This window comes from Theobroma umbraticum, unplaced genomic scaffold, assembly GCF_002168275.2.
Source record: "Theobroma umbraticum cultivar Fairchild unplaced genomic scaffold, ASM216827v3 scaffold_95.0, whole genome shotgun sequence".
In the NCBI taxonomy this organism is placed as follows: domain Eukaryota; kingdom Viridiplantae; phylum Streptophyta; class Magnoliopsida; order Malvales; family Malvaceae; genus Theobroma; species Theobroma umbraticum.
Window position 1 is genome coordinate 185698 of NW_018397257.1, and position 17233 is coordinate 202930.

General features: G+C 28.0%; 1 protein-coding gene across 4 annotated transcripts in view; it reads right to left on the reverse strand.

Moving 5' to 3' along the window:
* LOC110413025 (SH3 domain-containing protein) overlaps nucleotides 1–6545 on the reverse strand; it is a 35032-nt gene extending 28487 nt beyond the window's left edge. For all 4 annotated transcript variants that reach the window (XM_021423735.2, XM_021423734.2, XM_021423733.2 and 1 more), the window contains exons 1-8: nucleotides 6387–6545; nucleotides 6034–6309; nucleotides 5788–5847; nucleotides 5590–5682; nucleotides 5233–5461; nucleotides 4827–4933; nucleotides 1813–1875; nucleotides 288–388 (exon numbers count right to left, since the gene is read on the reverse strand). In XM_021423735.2, coding sequence (XP_021279410.1) covers nucleotides 288–388; nucleotides 1813–1875; nucleotides 4827–4933; nucleotides 5233–5461; nucleotides 5590–5682; nucleotides 5788–5847; nucleotides 6034–6309; nucleotides 6387–6392 — 935 coding nt within the window. In that variant the 5' untranslated portion in view covers nucleotides 6393–6545. The remainder of the gene's footprint in view (nucleotides 1–287; nucleotides 389–1812; nucleotides 1876–4826; nucleotides 4934–5232; nucleotides 5462–5589; nucleotides 5683–5787; nucleotides 5848–6033; nucleotides 6310–6386) is intronic.
* Between the last annotated feature and the right edge of the window lie 10688 nt (nucleotides 6546–17233).

Below are 17233 nucleotides of genomic sequence, written 5' to 3' on the forward strand. Positions count from 1 at the left end.
CTGAAGCTAAAAGGAAATTAATATAAACTAAATTCTCATGTCAGCAGCTAATAATATCACCCCAATTAGACTAAATTGCAACCAACTAATGTCATTTTCACCAAAACCAAAAACAAAAACAGATCCAATAAGAAAGATAAATCCTCATTTCATCAATGAAACCATGATTTCCAATATTTGAGTACTCATATGCTACATATAGCAGGATAATGGAACTAATAGCAAACACACTAAGGCAATTAACAGATTTTAACAAAAACTGAAGATCAAAATGTACAGAAAATCACCCCTGCACAGCACGATGCAAAAATGCTGGATTTCCCGGATCCAAAGGAAGTCTTCTCAAAGCACTTAGAGCAGCATATTGTAGATTGCTTCGGATGATAGACTGAACAGCCAATGCCCCAGAAAAAATAAATAAATAAAAACTGTCTATGACAAATCTTATTAAGTCAGCACAGTTGTGGCTCAATCTAATAGACAAGTTACAAGAGTATTATCATTAAATACGCCAAATATGCATATAGAAAAGAAAGGAAAATAATAAGTGCAAATGAACCCATTTAGAAACCAATTAACCTGTTAATCAAAGTAACAAACATATTCTCAACAGATTATATTCGGCAAAATAAGAAACCTACCCCTAAATCAAGACAGTGCAACCACTTTTCAGTAAAAAAGGGACAAAACCAGAAATCATAGGCTCCAATTAGTGCTCTATAAAAAATGACTAAGGACAGATGTGAGAAGTCTGCCTACCTAGGTTTTTTGCCAACCTAAGGTTGGACTTATGGCTAAGGTATAAAACATGGTTAGGCTGTGGGAAATTAGAGTATGACTTAGCAGAGATTTTGGTCTAAAATGAGAGTGAGAAAATCAGGGAAAGGTTGCTGGGCTTTTCAGGCAGCAGTAGAATTAATAGAGCTAAATTATGGCTGATGTTTTAAGCTCTGAATAGTAGTAGCCTGAGAACACCGTACCAAGAGAAAAGGTAGGGAAAACTCAAGTCACTCAATCACAAACTCTCAAGAATTCTCAAAAATTCAATGCTTTATTAAAAATCAACACTCCCAAGTCTAGCAATATAAGGATATATAAAAAGGTAAATATTCACTTATCCTCCTTGGACTAGGAATTCTAAAACCATTAGAATTAGTACAACGGCTAAACTATTATAAACCAAAGAATAGTGCAAAACTCCAATAACTAAATTAAATCCAAAATAAGACACAATAGACAATGACTAAGGCCTTTCTAACCAAACAAGAAAGTGCTAAAATACTCCTAGACACCAAAACTCAATTAAATTGATAACACATTACTCTAAAATGGTACCAATCTTATTTTTATAAGGAGTGAAACAAGAAAGAAATGATGATTATCACATTCTTTTACAAGTCTTTCAGGCAATTGTCTGCACAATAAATTGTAATGTAGAATTATCACCCTTCAGATCTTCCCAAATTGGAGGGCTTTGTTGAAGGGTAGCTGAACATCTCAAATTCCCTCCAATTTCATTAATTTGTTTTAGAAATAAGGTAGAAAACAGAGTACAATTCCCCATTCCTTCCCTTAATTTTGCATCCTTCCCCTCTATCCATCCAAGGGTAAAAAAATGCATATAGTAAGACAAAGGCTCATGAATCTAAAAGTGAGTGTCACCATCATGCAAGAAACCAAGAAATATATCAATAAAGGATATGGACAAAGGCAACTAGGCATGCACCACTTGGTACAGAATCTGGCAAAGCTTATCATTAACATCAGCCATTGAGAAATTTTGCTAGTCACAACCACAAGCAATATTCTTACCTCTTTATCACCACCTTTAGCACCAAAAATTCCTTTCTTACGTTTGTGTGGAACATCGGCAACCTGAAAAGGAATATACAAAGTTTGTAGAATCATTCAAAAAGAAACTAAATAATCCTACAAAGAAAATATGCAAAACTAAAAATTTTCACATGCCAAAAGGTAAGAACAAATGGCATCTTCTATTAAACAGGAAAAACAGCTGTCAACTCCACACAAGTAATACAAGCTTATTCAAAAACCTTAAATTAATGCAAACCATAAAAATAAGCAATTAGTTACATCTAATTCCCCGATATGTAGGATATTATAACAACAAACATGACAGAGATTGCATGTAAAGGAAAACATATATCATGGACATTTCTTCAAAATAATTGCACCTAATATTTGGCATTAACATTTAATCACCACAATATCTCATTAGAATTATAAAAATCGCTAGATATTTTATTATAACCCATACTATACCTCTCAACAAAGTTCTATTCCCAACAATTACATATCAACGACAAGATCATGATTCAAGTTCACACAAAACATCTAGTTTGTTATGGTTCAAGTTTTGTTAAATGTCCATGCACCTAGGCGTGCCTAGGCTTCATAGCCTGACAAAAATTAGTAAAAGCACCGCACTGCCACCTCTAGGAGAGGTGCCTCAATTAGGTTCTTACCTCTGGCATGTAAACCACATCTAAAAAGAAAAAGGGACTGCATGTGTAACATGTCTCTTCTACCAGAATAGAGTAGCATTATCCATGTAAACTTTTCCACTGAGATAAAGCTACCATATCACTTAAAAAGGTACAAAGAAATCATTGAACTTTAATAATTATGCAATTAAATCCTTATTGTCTTATTGGGTTCGATTAAACCTAACAACTTCAGTTTTTTGTTAACTAAGTCCAATTATTAATACAAGTGGTCACATTAGAGTTATGCCACTAACATCTTATACAAGAAACTAAAACATCCACACTATAATCTTAATAAAACTAACTAAAACATACTTGAAACTAATTAAATTTAATAAAATATTACAAACATAACTATAAAAAAAATACCGCCACCAAGCTTAGCCGCAAAGCCTACCAAGCACTATTAATGTGCTGTGCATTATCATTAAAACTACCAGATTTAAAATTGAAAAACACCGAACTAACTCTTAGTGTTATATCGCAATTCAGTAAAGAAAAGTTAATGAAAGTGCACCTCATTTTTTCTATAAGCATATTCTCTTTTTCATATGTATTTGTACACTTATCATTTTTTCTTTGGAAATTAGCATCTTGTTTCAATCAGGCAATTGCATCTCGTGCCTGAAACAATGCACAGTCTCTAGCAAATTGAGTGCACCTAATGCTATTGACTACAAGCAGAAATCCTCAAGCATCTTTTAGGACTTTCTAACCTTTCTACATTTTAATTTCATTTTTAAATCCTTACGAGAAAAATTTTGAACATGGAGAAGCCATAGGTACTAATGCTCATAGAGTTTATAAGAAATTAAGCATACTCAAGTTTCTTGTATATACTCATTTATGCTGCCATAGTTTTATTGTTCATATATCGCTTATCCATCACACTAATAGATTCTTAGTTTCTTGATGCCATAAAATTGTTTTCCTACTCAACTAAGACATAATCCCAATCTAGTTGGGTTGGTCACATGAATCCCATGGTTCCATTCCACCCAATAAGGGCATATCCTCTAAAAAAATCCAAGAACCCAATCAATTTTTATGGCTTCAACCATGTAAGCTGTGGTCTAATTATACTTTTCATTTGTTGTAGATGGATCCAATTACTCTTACATGCTGCAGTACCCATAAGTCAACTAAATCCAGTCACCCTTCCCTCATTCTATCCTCAGTTTATGCCACTTACCTTGTTACAAGTAAGTTTGCATGTGTTTGGTCACAAAAAGTACACAGTTTTCATTTTCATACAAACAAAAAATGATAGAGAAAAGGAGTTTGCTGGTTAAGAAGAGCAAATGTCTTTCGGAAAATTAGAATGAAAGTAGTATTTTCTTTATATAGACATATATATATATAGTGGTTGCAAGAGTTTTCAGGAAATATGAAAAGTAAAAGCTGAAAAATAATGAACATATGAAAAACTTTTTCCATCCAACAAGCTACATAATCTGCTCAACTTCAAAACTTTAGAAAAAGAAACAACATATTGCTTTATAGTAACGCATTTATATCAACAAGATACACCTTAGCTGAAAGCAACAAAATACGGTTTGTGATTGGCCAAGAAAAAAAGACACTAAGGATTGTGGAGGGTATGGATGGACCAAAAGAAAACAGTAAACCCATATTTGTGTTTGTGTTGAAAATGTCCCAGATTATCTTTTTTGGGGCTAAGATGGCTCCCTGCAAACCTTTTTACATATTTATGGTAAGAAAAGAGAAAACATAAAGTGACCATCATTATTCAATTTGGGTTGGACCAGGGACCACCTCTACATTGAGTGGTTGAATAGTATCTTTTTCTTCAATAATCTTAACTAGACAGACATACACAAATAAGATGGCATTAACAACTTCTATGAATATATTTGAAAAGAAAATTAAAATAAATCAGAAACTGAATCGCAATAAGAATGACTCCCTTGAACTCATAATTATGGCATTTGAAATCCAACCAAAACCCACTTGGTGTCTCCAAAAGTCAAGCAACAGTCACTTTTAAGAATAGAATCAAGTAGCTACCAGCTATTCCCACACTCCCCTCCCCCTCTCAAAACGCTGCTCATGAAGCACATCATATGGCCAGCCAATGCACAGCATGCTTCCTTTTCATGTAGCACATTGCTTAGAGCGTCAATTTGGTCAAAATCACTGCAGGCAAACAACCCTACAACTCACCTATCTTCTCTTTTAACCAGAAACACAATTCAATTTTCTTAAGAAATCATATGTCCATGTCTAGTGTATAACAACAAAAAGACATAGTACAGCACTATGGAGATCTATTATTCATGAAGAAACCAGTGGACACACCTTATCAAGAATGCCAAACACAATTTCATACAATCTGGACAATATCTCAGTGTTGCTTGAAGGAGCATAAGTAAGGGCCTTCAGAGCTTGCAGTCTTCTCGCATGAACTTCACATAGACAATAAAGGTTAACCATAAGGAAGATAAAAAGTTCAAAAGAAAAATAATGCTACCAAATTCAGTAGGAAATCAACAGATTAATTTGTAGAAATGCAGGTTTTATATGAAAACAAACAACAAAGCAAACTAGAAAAAGATCATTAATTCTTTGGACTTACTTTTAAGGGAAAACACTAATTAGGCATTTCATCATGAATAAGAAATGGAGCATCAAGGAATTAAACGATCAAAAACATGCAGAATAGCTGATGCACATAATAAGTCAAATTGGGAAAGAGAGTCTATACATTCAACATCGCTATTTGCAGCCTCTGCTGTAAGCTGATTAACTATTCGTGGTACAACATCAGCCCTGGTCACCCCTCCGACAGCATCAATGTCAGCCAAAGCATCCCAGTTGGGAGTGGGAATCCCACCACCTGGATTTAGACCCTGGGAACCAGTATCTGCTAAAATTCTGGCCAAGTAATAATAGATATAACGCAGGACAGTCCTATCCTCGCACTGCTGATCAAGCTGTATGATGAAGAAGACACGATGTCAAGAAACACAGCTTCACTCTTATCACAAATTCCAACATTGTTCTAAAATGCCCAAGAGGAATGGAGACACAATAGAGAATGGAAGACAAAAGAAGCACATACCATGAGGAGAGATGGTGCCAAAGAAGGGTCAACAGAATTGTACACAGCAAGTTTGGGAAACACATGATGCACCAGTTGCTTCTGAGAACTTTTCTATTCTCAAAATTATCAGGGGAAAAACCAATATATTATGGAGAGAATTTCCAAAGTGAACCCAGACAAGAAAAAGCAAAGAAAAGAAAAGCAGCCAATGTTTACTTGATCAGACGTAGCAGCTAGTTCATGTATACTCCTCGCAAGTTGTGCATATGACACAGGCTGCAAAATCACACACAAATTGCATTTAAAATAAAGCCCAACTACACACCAACAAAGTAACGTAACAAAAAATGTTAGCTTTAAGACTAACTTATTCGCATCTCAAAGGCTATGATTTGTGAATTCAATAGAAAATAAAAGAAACAGATTAATTCAAAATCCTAATTAAGAAAGAGGATCCCTTACCTTTTTCTGCTTCTGCTTCTGGTGAGGAATAATGTTAGTACGGACGGGGTTGAGAGCTGCCTTAGCCACAGAGATGGTATCATTTTGGATCTGCATCAGAGCCGCTCTCTTGGACTTCTTCTCCCCCAAAGTGGTCTTCGTCGACACATGCTGCGGCTGCGTAGCAGAAGGGGACACTGTCGGCGTCGTCGATGATGTAGTGGAAGAGGATGATGCCGCAGGAACTGGCGTAGGGTCAGCCGTTATCAGATCCATGAGCGTCGTCCCCGCAGAGTCCTTAAAGAAAAGGAAAAGAAAATTGTAAAATTTTCTTCTAGACAAGAAAATTCGGACCGTTTGGTAGAGGAGCTTACCGTCATGGTTGTATGGAACTGAAATGAAATGTGATCTACAATCCGAAACGCAATAGAGACAGATGCAGAGATAACAACTACCGCTGCGGGAAAAGCTCACTAGTACTTTTCTTTGTCTCAGAGAGAAAGAGGCCTACTATTTTCCGAACGCTCTTCGTTGGCTAAATTCTGCACTAAGGTTATTATTTTTTAAGTTATCGTAAGGTTAATTAATAAAAATTATCATATCAATAAAATTAAATTATAATTATTAATTTAAAATTTATAAAAAAAATTAGTAAACTAATTCAACTGATAAATAAAAAAAAAGTTTTGATGGACTCTTTTTATATCTTATTAATAAAAATTATTTATTTACATTTCTTTTATTATTAGTTGAAATTTCATATTATAAATAATAATATTATTATTATAATAAATCAAAAAATCAAAATTAAAAATATATAATAATAAAGATAAAAACATATGTAATTTAAAATTACTATTAAAAAACCTAGATATAAAGTTTTTAAAAGTTATGATTAAAAATCCTTAACGTAAAGTAATAAAAATTTACATCAAAACACATAAAAATAAAATAATTAAATTTAAAATCTTAACATAAATAAGTAAAAGTTAACATAACAAGTTAATTAAAAAATTAATTTTAATAAAAAATAAATATTTAAATTTATATTCTTCAACTAAATTGTTTAACGATATACAAATTTTAATTTTTAAATAAAAATAATAATAATAAAAATAATTATAATTCAAAATTGATATAAAAAAATTTTGACATAAAACTGCAACAATTGACGTAAAAACTTATAAAAGTGAAATAACTAAATTTTAAATCTTAACATAAATGTGTGAAAGTTAACATAACAAGTCAATTAAGTAAAAAACTCTAATTTTAATAAAAAATAAATATTTATATTTATATTCTCGGATTAAAAGTATTTAACAATATATAAATTTTAATTTTTAAATAAAAAATAATAAAGATAAAAATAATTATAGTTTAAAAATTGACATAAAAATGTCTTGACGTTAAACTATGAGAATTGACATAAAAACTTATAAAAGTGGAATAACTAAATTTTAAATCTTAACGTAAACATGTGAAAGTTAACATAACAAGCCAATTAAGTAAAAAAAATTTAACTTTAGTAAAAAATAAATATTTAAATTTATATTCTTAAACTAAAAGTGTTTAACGATATACAAATTTTAATTTTTAAGTTTTGACGTAAAACTGTAACAATTGGCGTGAAAACTTATAAAGATTAAATAATTAAATTTCAAATCTTAACGTAAATATGTAAGAGTTAACATAATAAGTCAATTAAGTAAAAAAAATCTAATTTAGTGAAAAATATTTAAATTTATATTTTCGGGCTAATAGTGGTTAACGGTATATAAAATTTAATTTTTAAATAAAGAATAAAAAAAATTATAATTGAATATTGACATAGATAAGCCTTGAAGTAAAACTATAAAAATTGATGTAAAAACTTATAAAGGTGAAATAACTAAATTTTAAATTTTAACGTAAATATTTGAAAGTTAACGTAATAAATTAATTAAGTTAAAAAATTTTAATTTTAATGAAAAATAAATATTTGTGTTCATATTATCAGGCTGAAAATATGTAATGATATTCAAATTTTTATTTTTAAATAAAAAATAATAAGAATAAAAATAATTATTGCTCAAAATTGACATAAAAAGGTCTTGACATAAAACTGTAAGAATTGACGTAAAAACTTATAACGGTGGATTAACTAAATTTTAAATCTTAACGTAAATGTGTGAGAGTTAACATAATAAGTTAATTAAATAAAAAAATTTAATTTTAATGAAAAATAAGCATTTATATTTATATTATTGGGCTAAAAGTATGTAACAATATAATAATTTTAATTTTTAAATAAAAATAATAAAGATAAAAATAATTATGGTTTAAAATTGATATAGATAAGTTTCGACGTAAAACTATAAGAATTAACGTAAAAACTTATAAACTTGGAATAACAAAATTTTAAATCTTAACGTAAACATTATAAAGGTGAAATAACTAAATTTTAAATCTTAATGTAAATATTTGAAAGTTAACGTAATAAATTAATTAAGTTAAAAAATTTTAATTTTAATAAAAAATAAATATTTGTGTTCATATTATCACGCTAAAAATATGTAATGATATTCAAATTTTTATTTTTAAATAAAAAATAATAAGAATAAAAATAATTATCGCTCAAAATTGACATAAAAAAGTCTTGACATAAAACTGTAAGAATTGACGTAAAAACTTATAACGGTGGATTAACTAAATTTTAAATCTTAACGTAAATGTGTAAAAGTTAACATAATAAGTTAATTAAATAAAAAAGTTTAATTTTAATGAAAAATAAGCATTTATATTTATATTATTGGGCTAAAAGTATGTAACAATATAATAATTTAATTTTTAATAAAAATAATAAAGATAAAAATAATTATGGTTTAAAATTGATATAAATAAGTTTCGACGTAAAACTATAAGAATTAACGTAAAAACTTATAAACTTGGAATAACAAAATTTTAAATCTTAACTTAAACATGTGAGAGTTAACGTAACAAATCAATTAAGCAAAAAACTTTAATTTTAGTGAAAAATAAATATTTAAATTTATGTTTTCAGACATAAAATTTAACAATATATAAATTTTAATTTTAAATAAAAATAATAAAGATTAAAATAATATGTTTAAAATAGATATAGATAAGTCTTAACATAAAATTACAAGAATTAAAGTAAAAACTTATAAAAGTAGAATAACTAAATTTTAATTCTTAACGTAAACGTATGAAAGTTAATGTAACAAATCAGTTAAGTAAAAAAATCTAATTTTGGTGAAAAAAAAATATTTATATTTATATTTTCGGACTAAAAGTGTTTAATGATATACAAATTTTACTTTTTAAATAAAAAATAATAAGGATAAAAATAATTATAGTTTAAAATTGACATAGAAAAGCTGGACGTAAAATTATAAAAATTGACATAAAAATTTATAAAGATGAAATAATTAAATTTTAAATCTTAAAATAAATATGTGAGAGTTAACATAATAAGTCAATTAAGTAAAAAAATCTAATTTTATTGAAAAAAATTTAAATTTATATTCTTGGAATAAAAATATTAACAATATACAAATTTTAATTTTTAAATAAAAATAATAAGGATAAAAATAATTATAGTTTAAAATTGACATAGATAAGTCTTGATGTAAAATTGTAAGAATTGACGTAAAAACTTATAAATGTGAAATAACTAAATTTTAAATCTTAATATAAATGTGTGAGAGTTAATGTAATAAGTTAATTAAGTAAAAAAGTCTAATTTTAATAGAAAATAAGTATTTATATTTATATTATCGAGCTAAAAGTGTGTAAAGATATACAAATTTTAATTTTTAAATAAAAATAATAAGAATAAAAATAATTATAGTATAAAATTGATATAGATAAGTCTTAACGTAAAATTGTAAAAAATGATGTAAAATCTTGTAAAAGTAAAATAATAAATTTTAAATCTTAATGTAACGTGTAAGAGTTAACGTAACAAGTCAATTAAGTAAAAAAATTTAATTTTAGTGAAAAATAATATTTAAATATATATTCTCAACTAAAAGTGTATATATGTATAAATTTTATTTTTAAAATAAAAATAAAATAATAAAAATAATTATAATTCAAATTGGACATAGATAAATCTTGATGTAAAAATTTATAAAGGTGTAATAATTAAATTTTAAATCTTAATGTAAATGTGTGAGAGTTAACATAACAAGTCGATTGAGTAAAAAATTCTATTTTAGTGACAAATAAATATTAAATATATATTCTTTAGCCTAAATGTGTTTAACGATATATAATTTTTAATTTTAAATAAACAATAATAATAATAATAACAATTATAGCTCAAAATTGTCATAAATAAATCTTGACGTAAAATTGTAACAATTGACGTAAAAACTTATAAAGGTGGAATAATTAAATTTTAAATCTTAACGTAAATGTATTAGAGTTAACATAATAAGTTAATTAAGTAAAAAAGTCTAATTTTAATGAAAAATAAGCATTTATATTTATATTATTGGGCTAAAAGTATGTAGCGATATTCAAATTTTTATTTTAAATAAAAAAATAAAGATAAAAATAATTATAGTTAAAAGTTACTATTGAACAGGTTTGACGTAAATATGTAAAAATTAACATAAAATTTTATAAAAGTGGAACAAAAAAAGTTAAAATCTTAATATAATGTGTGAGAGTTAACATAACAAGTGATAATAATAATTTTTATTATTAATTAATTAAATATAATTTTAATATTAAAAAGTAATATTTTTATAGTTTAAAGTTAAAATAAAATAAAATTAAAACTTAAATACTTTTAATAAACTAAAATAAATTTAAAAATTATCTACTTTGTTATCCTAAAATGAATAAATTTAAAAATTATATATATTGTTTACCTGTTAACCTGTTAAACAAGTTTTTATAATTTTTTAAAATTTTATTTATTGACTTTACAATAAGGTTAGACTTACTGTAGCATTCACCCTCTTCGTTGTTTAACTTTCTTCTATTTTCTTAATTGTTTTTTTAATTAGCTTTCATTTTTACTTCCCATTGATTAGGTGAACACTACAGTAAGTATAACCTTACTTAATGTAAGATTAATTAAAAAATTTTAAAAAAATAAAAAAATTGTATAATAGGTTAAATAAACAACATGTATAATTTTTAAACTTATCTAATTTAAATAATAACGTAAATATTTTTAAACTTATTTAGTTTATTTTAAGTGATTTAACTTTTAATTTTCTTTTATTTTTATTATAAATTATAAAAATATTATTATTTTAAAATTAAATTAAATTAATTAATTTAATAAATTTATTCTTATCACTAGTTACGTTAAGTTTAACACATCTACGTTAAGATTTTAAATCAATTTATTACACCTTCATAAGATTTTACGTCAAGCTCTTTATAGTAATTTAAATTATAATTATTTTTATCTTTATTATATTAATTTAAATTAAAATTTTATATCGTTAAACACTTTCAGCCTGAGAATATAAATTTAAATATTTGCATTCATTAAATTTACATTGTTTTTACTTAATGGACTTGTTATATTAATTCTCATACATTTATATTAAGATTTAAAATTTAGTTAGCCACCTTCATAAGCTTTTACGTCAATTCTTACAGTTTTACGTTAAAGTTTTTTCACGTCAATTTTGAACTATAATTTATTTTATCCTTATTATCTAATTTAAAATTAAATTTTATATTGTTAAACAGTTTCAGTCCTAGACTATAAATTTAAATATTTAATTTTCACTAAATTTACATTGTTTTTACTTAATTGACTTATTACGTTAACTCTCATACACTTACATTAAGATTTAAATTTAGTTATTTCACCTTTACAACTTTTATGTCAATTCTTATAGTTTTACATCAAGGTTTTTCATGTCAATTTTGAAATATAATTAATTTTATCCTTATTATCTTTTATTTAAAAATTAAATTTTATATCGTTATACATTTTCAGCTGAGAATATAATTTAATATTTAATTTTGATTAAATTTACATTGTTTTTACTTAATTGACTTCTTACATTAACTCTCACACGCTTAGGTGGTTTGGTACTTTACAATACAATGTGATTGCAGAAAAGATAATATTGAAATGTTTGGTATATAAGTAATTTAATGATTAAATGCAGAGAAGATAACATTACAGTGCTTGTTTTACAGTACTTTACAGGGAATGTAATGTTAATTTTCAAAACTACCTTATATATTAAAATACAAGTTTAACATATATATTTTTAAGACAAATTCTGCAGTAAAGTTATTATTTAATAAAAATCATTAGATTTATAAAATTAAATTACACTATTGATATAAGTTCAACCGGTTAATAAGAAAATAAATTAAAAAAAATTAAAGAGTCAAGAGAGATGAGGACTCTCTTTGATAAGGAGTCAGGGGAGATGAGAACTCTTAGACCTGTCAATATGGGCCGGGCCGGCCCAGCCGGCCCTAGCCCTTGTGGGCTGAAAAAATATGGACAGGGCCGGGCCAGCCCATATTTTATATGGGCTACAAAATGTTCAGCCCAGCCCACCCCTTGCTAGCCCATGGGCCGGGCCTGGCTAACCCATTTTTTCAAAAAAAATTATTTCTACTACTCATAAATACAAGTATACACTATACTATGATTTAGTCCATAAATTAAAATAAAAACATTACAAACAAATAAATTAATCAAAAATAAATAAGCAAATACATTACATCAAATATAATAAAATTTCAATTTTTAATATTTAGCCCACCCCTTGTTACCTATGGGTTGGTTGGGCCAGCCCATTTTTATTTTTTTTCAAAAAAATAATTTTTATAATTTTACTTGATAAATTTTTTTAATAAAATTGTTCTATGATTTAATTCATAAATTGAATAATAAAAACATGTTACAAATAAAAATATTACACCAAATATAAAAAATAAATAAATTACATAATAAAGTTTAAATCTTTAACACAACTACTATCTATAAACATATATATAACCAATAATAAAAATTTCAAGACTCATTTATATCCTCCTCAATCTTCATTCTCAAGTAAAACATTTAAATCTTATTTAGATAGCAATGATGTCTCAAGGTCTGAATTATTATCAATTTATCATCTAACATTCATTACCATAAAAGAAAGAGATAATAAGTTTAATTTAAATTAAATTTTTCAATTTGACAAGTGAAGATTAAAGACATTGAAATATATAAATAAACAATACTATTGGTAACTAAATTATTGATTTTTCATAATTAAATTAATTAAAATTATTTTTTTGGCCCATGGGCTGGCCCTGCCCCAGCCCTAGACCTGTCAATATGGGCCGACCCGTACTAACACTTAAATTTTTTTGGACCCGCCGGGCTGGCCCGTACCAACCCGGGCTAGCCCGTTTAGGCCCGATTTTAATATGGGCTTAAATTTTTAAGCCCGGCCCGTCCCATATTTTAAAAAAATAAGCTGGCCCGATGGGCCAAGCCCATTTTCACAGGTTCTAAGAACTTCCCCTACGTGTTGTTCGATCAATCTCACGATCTTCCGAAAAATACAATGATACAAGAAGCAATGGTTGAGTTGGAAAGACAAAATCATGGTAACCAAGTAGTAAGATGATTTTCATTAATTCAAGTGCACGGTTATTGCTTAGCTCCCAATTTCAAGTTCTCTTCCATTCTACTATTGATTCTTAGAAGACATCAAACTGCTAAAGCCACAAAGCTTTGGGCAGGCCTTTACATCTTTCAACTAGATTCCTTGCCAATGAATCAAAATATGATGGACATCCACCGAGATTGCTTGAAAAAGCTCGATTACCAAAAAGTTCCCAAGCCTCATCCTCTCCCAAAGACTGAATTCAGAGGATATATATAGCTTGCAAATCCATGGTTATTGCTTTGCTGGGAGTGATGTTTGGTGAATGGGGACAGCGTGCAGCGCCACACTCCTAATGCTGCATCGTTGATGTTGCTGGTTGGTGAGTGGACAGTGCTGCAGCGCTGGGAGTGTGGCATTGCAGTGCTGGGAACGCTGTTTGGGGAAGGGGGACAATGCTGCAGCGCCACACTCCCAGCGCTGCAACGTTGATGCTACTGCTTGGTGCATGTGACAGAGAAGATTGCAGATTTTTGCTTCTCTTAGTTAGGCTACTAAGCTATAGCTACCAATAACAATTGACAACAAAATGCCTGTAATTCTCAATCTCTAATTAATTCTTCTAAAAATATCATAAATTCAAAATAACTTGCTATCAAGCTAAAACAAAATATCAACCATAACAACATCAAACTATATAACTGAAACTCATAAATGAAGTTCTTTAATTAATGCTTTAAACGAAACTATTGGTAAATACCAAGAGTTCAAAGTTGAAGTCACCTAGAGAATAGACCCACAATTGTTAAAATACAAAAGAGTTCAAAGTTGAAGTCACCTAGAGGATAGACCAACCACCATTGTTAAATACAAAAGAGTTCAAAGTTGAAGTCACGTAGAGGATAGACCCATTATTGTTAAAATACAAAAGAGTTCAATGTTAATAACACTGCTAAAGTTCACCCTAAATTGATAACTAGTTTTTTGCATATACAATACCCATCATTGCTTTAAATTGAGCCATTAAGCAAAGCCTTCACATAAATTTTTTGCAACTCCCCTGATAATGAAATATATAATTTATCTTCCACATATCATAGAGATGATATGTCCAGCCTTAACAATTTCTTCGGAAGTCAAGCCTTCAACTCCCTGAACTATCTCAGCACACACTTTTTCAACCTTGCATCTTCAGCCATGAATTGAAACAACTTGCTAATTTATCATTCCTTCCCTTACACCTTGACAGATTTCTCCAATCTTATCCACACTAGATTGGAATGCATGAACAATGTTGTCACCATTACTTGTTGTCCTAGTTTTTTGCAAGTCATCTGTCTCTCACCTTGCTCTACAGTCATTCTTCTAGCAGCAATGGATCCTTCACTCTGGTAGCTTGAGCAGGAGAAACATCATCATCACCATTGTCATTTTCAGCCAACATTCAATGCATTGAAAGTTTCTGAAGCTACCCTTGTTGTTGCAAATGCAACTTCCTCAGTTTCTATGTTCTCCACTACATCAGCTGGTGACTCTACTCCTTCCCTAGTTGCTTTATCATTCCCAAATATAATGGCTAATTGATCAAAGTGAGGGAAAGGCTTGTTTCTAAGTCCTGAAGCAGCTATGTGACTCTCTATATATAACCAAATATAAGGCATCAAAAAACCCAATGTTGTAAACAATTGTCTATAACCACATTGTCTATATATATAAACAATTTAAATATAAATATATACCAAACTTGAGAATATAACAATGTTGTAAAATAAATTAGAATCATTACCTTAACCCAACCAATCCAAACATCATATCACAAAACACATTCTTGACATCATCCCAACTGAATGCAGAAGCGGAATGCGATATCATCTCAGCAACTTCCCTATACTGTGTCTTCAATAATCTCATTCTAGAGTTAATATGGGGGATAGCTTTTATGTTGCAATTTGGGATTCTTTCTTTCATTCATTTCTCAAGTTATTGCAAGTAACCAGGCTTGAAAGTCCATTATCTCTACCCCAACTTCCTTCATTCACAAGATCAATGCAGCAATCAATTAAGACTCCATCTTCAGTAGGTGTCCACTGATGGGTGGATTTTTTGCTTGTTTGCCCTAATCCTGGAGATGATGTAACTTCCATCTACATGCATAAAACATAATATAGAAAAGGCATAATAACAAATATATAGTATACAATAAGTAAATTAAAAATTAAATAAGAAACATAACTTATCTAATTAAGAACACATGCAAATATGTCTCAATCAACACAAGTTTGAGCTATTACAAATAAAGCATACAACATTTATTGAACCAAATAAAAAATTAAGTTTCATTTCTAGAAGCTATCCAATCACTCCACATTTCTTGTGTCAAGTTATTTCTCCAAGTAGTCTATGCATTTGATATCTCAATGTATTGGATCGTATCTGCATTTTGCATTACTTCTGATTCCATATACTCTTCATCCATTTCATCCTCAAGTGGATCATGTGTCATTTCTCTCCTAATGTGATTGTGTAACAATGCACAAGCAGAGATAATTCTACATTTTGTTTTCATTGGGTACCAAGACCTCTCTCTAAGTATTGCCCATTTCATCTTAAGAAATCCAAAACATCTCTCAATAACATTCCTAGCACCGAAGTGTTTTTAATTAAATAGTTTTTCCTTTAATTTAATAAGCCACATTACAGGGAATGTGTTTTACATCCCTGATACCAAACGGCACCTTACGTTAAGATTTTAAATTTAATTATTCACCTTTATAAGTTTTTACGTTAATCTTATATTTTAACGTCAAAGTTTTTCACGTCAATTTTGAACTATAATTAGTTTTATCCTTCTTTTCTTATTTAAAAATAATATTTTTATATCATTAAACACTTTCAACCTGAAAATATAAATTTAAATATTTGCTTTTGATTAAATTTACATTGTTTTTACTTAATTGACTTGTTATGTTAAGTCTCACATGGTTACGTTAAATTTAAAATTTAGTTATTCCACCTTTATAAGCTTTTACGTCAATTCTTATAATTTTACGTCAAGGCTTTTTTATGTCAATTTTGAACTATAATTAGTTATCTTTTATTTAAAAATTAAAATTTTTATATCGTTAAACACTTTCAGCTCGAGAATATAAATTTTAATATTTAATTTTCATTAAATTTACATTGTTTTTACTTAATTGACTTATTTTGTTAACTCTCATACGCTTACATTAAGATTTAAAATTTAGTTATTCCACCTTTATAAGCTTTTACATCAATTCTTACAGTTTTACATCACGGCTTTTGTACGTCAATTTTGAACTACAATTAGTTTTATCCTTAATATCCTTTATTTAAAAGTTAAAATTTTTATATCGTTAAATACTTTCAACTTGAGAATATAAATTTAAATATTTGCTTTTCATTAAATTTACATTATTTTTACTTAATTGACTTGTTACGTTAACTCTCACATATTTATGTTAAGATTTAAAATTTAGATATTTCTTTTTTATGAGTTTTTACATCAATCCTTATCACTTTACGCTAATAATTTTTAATTGTGATGTTTAGGCTTTTTAATGACAACTCTAAATTACATGTATTTTTATTTTTGTTATTATACATTT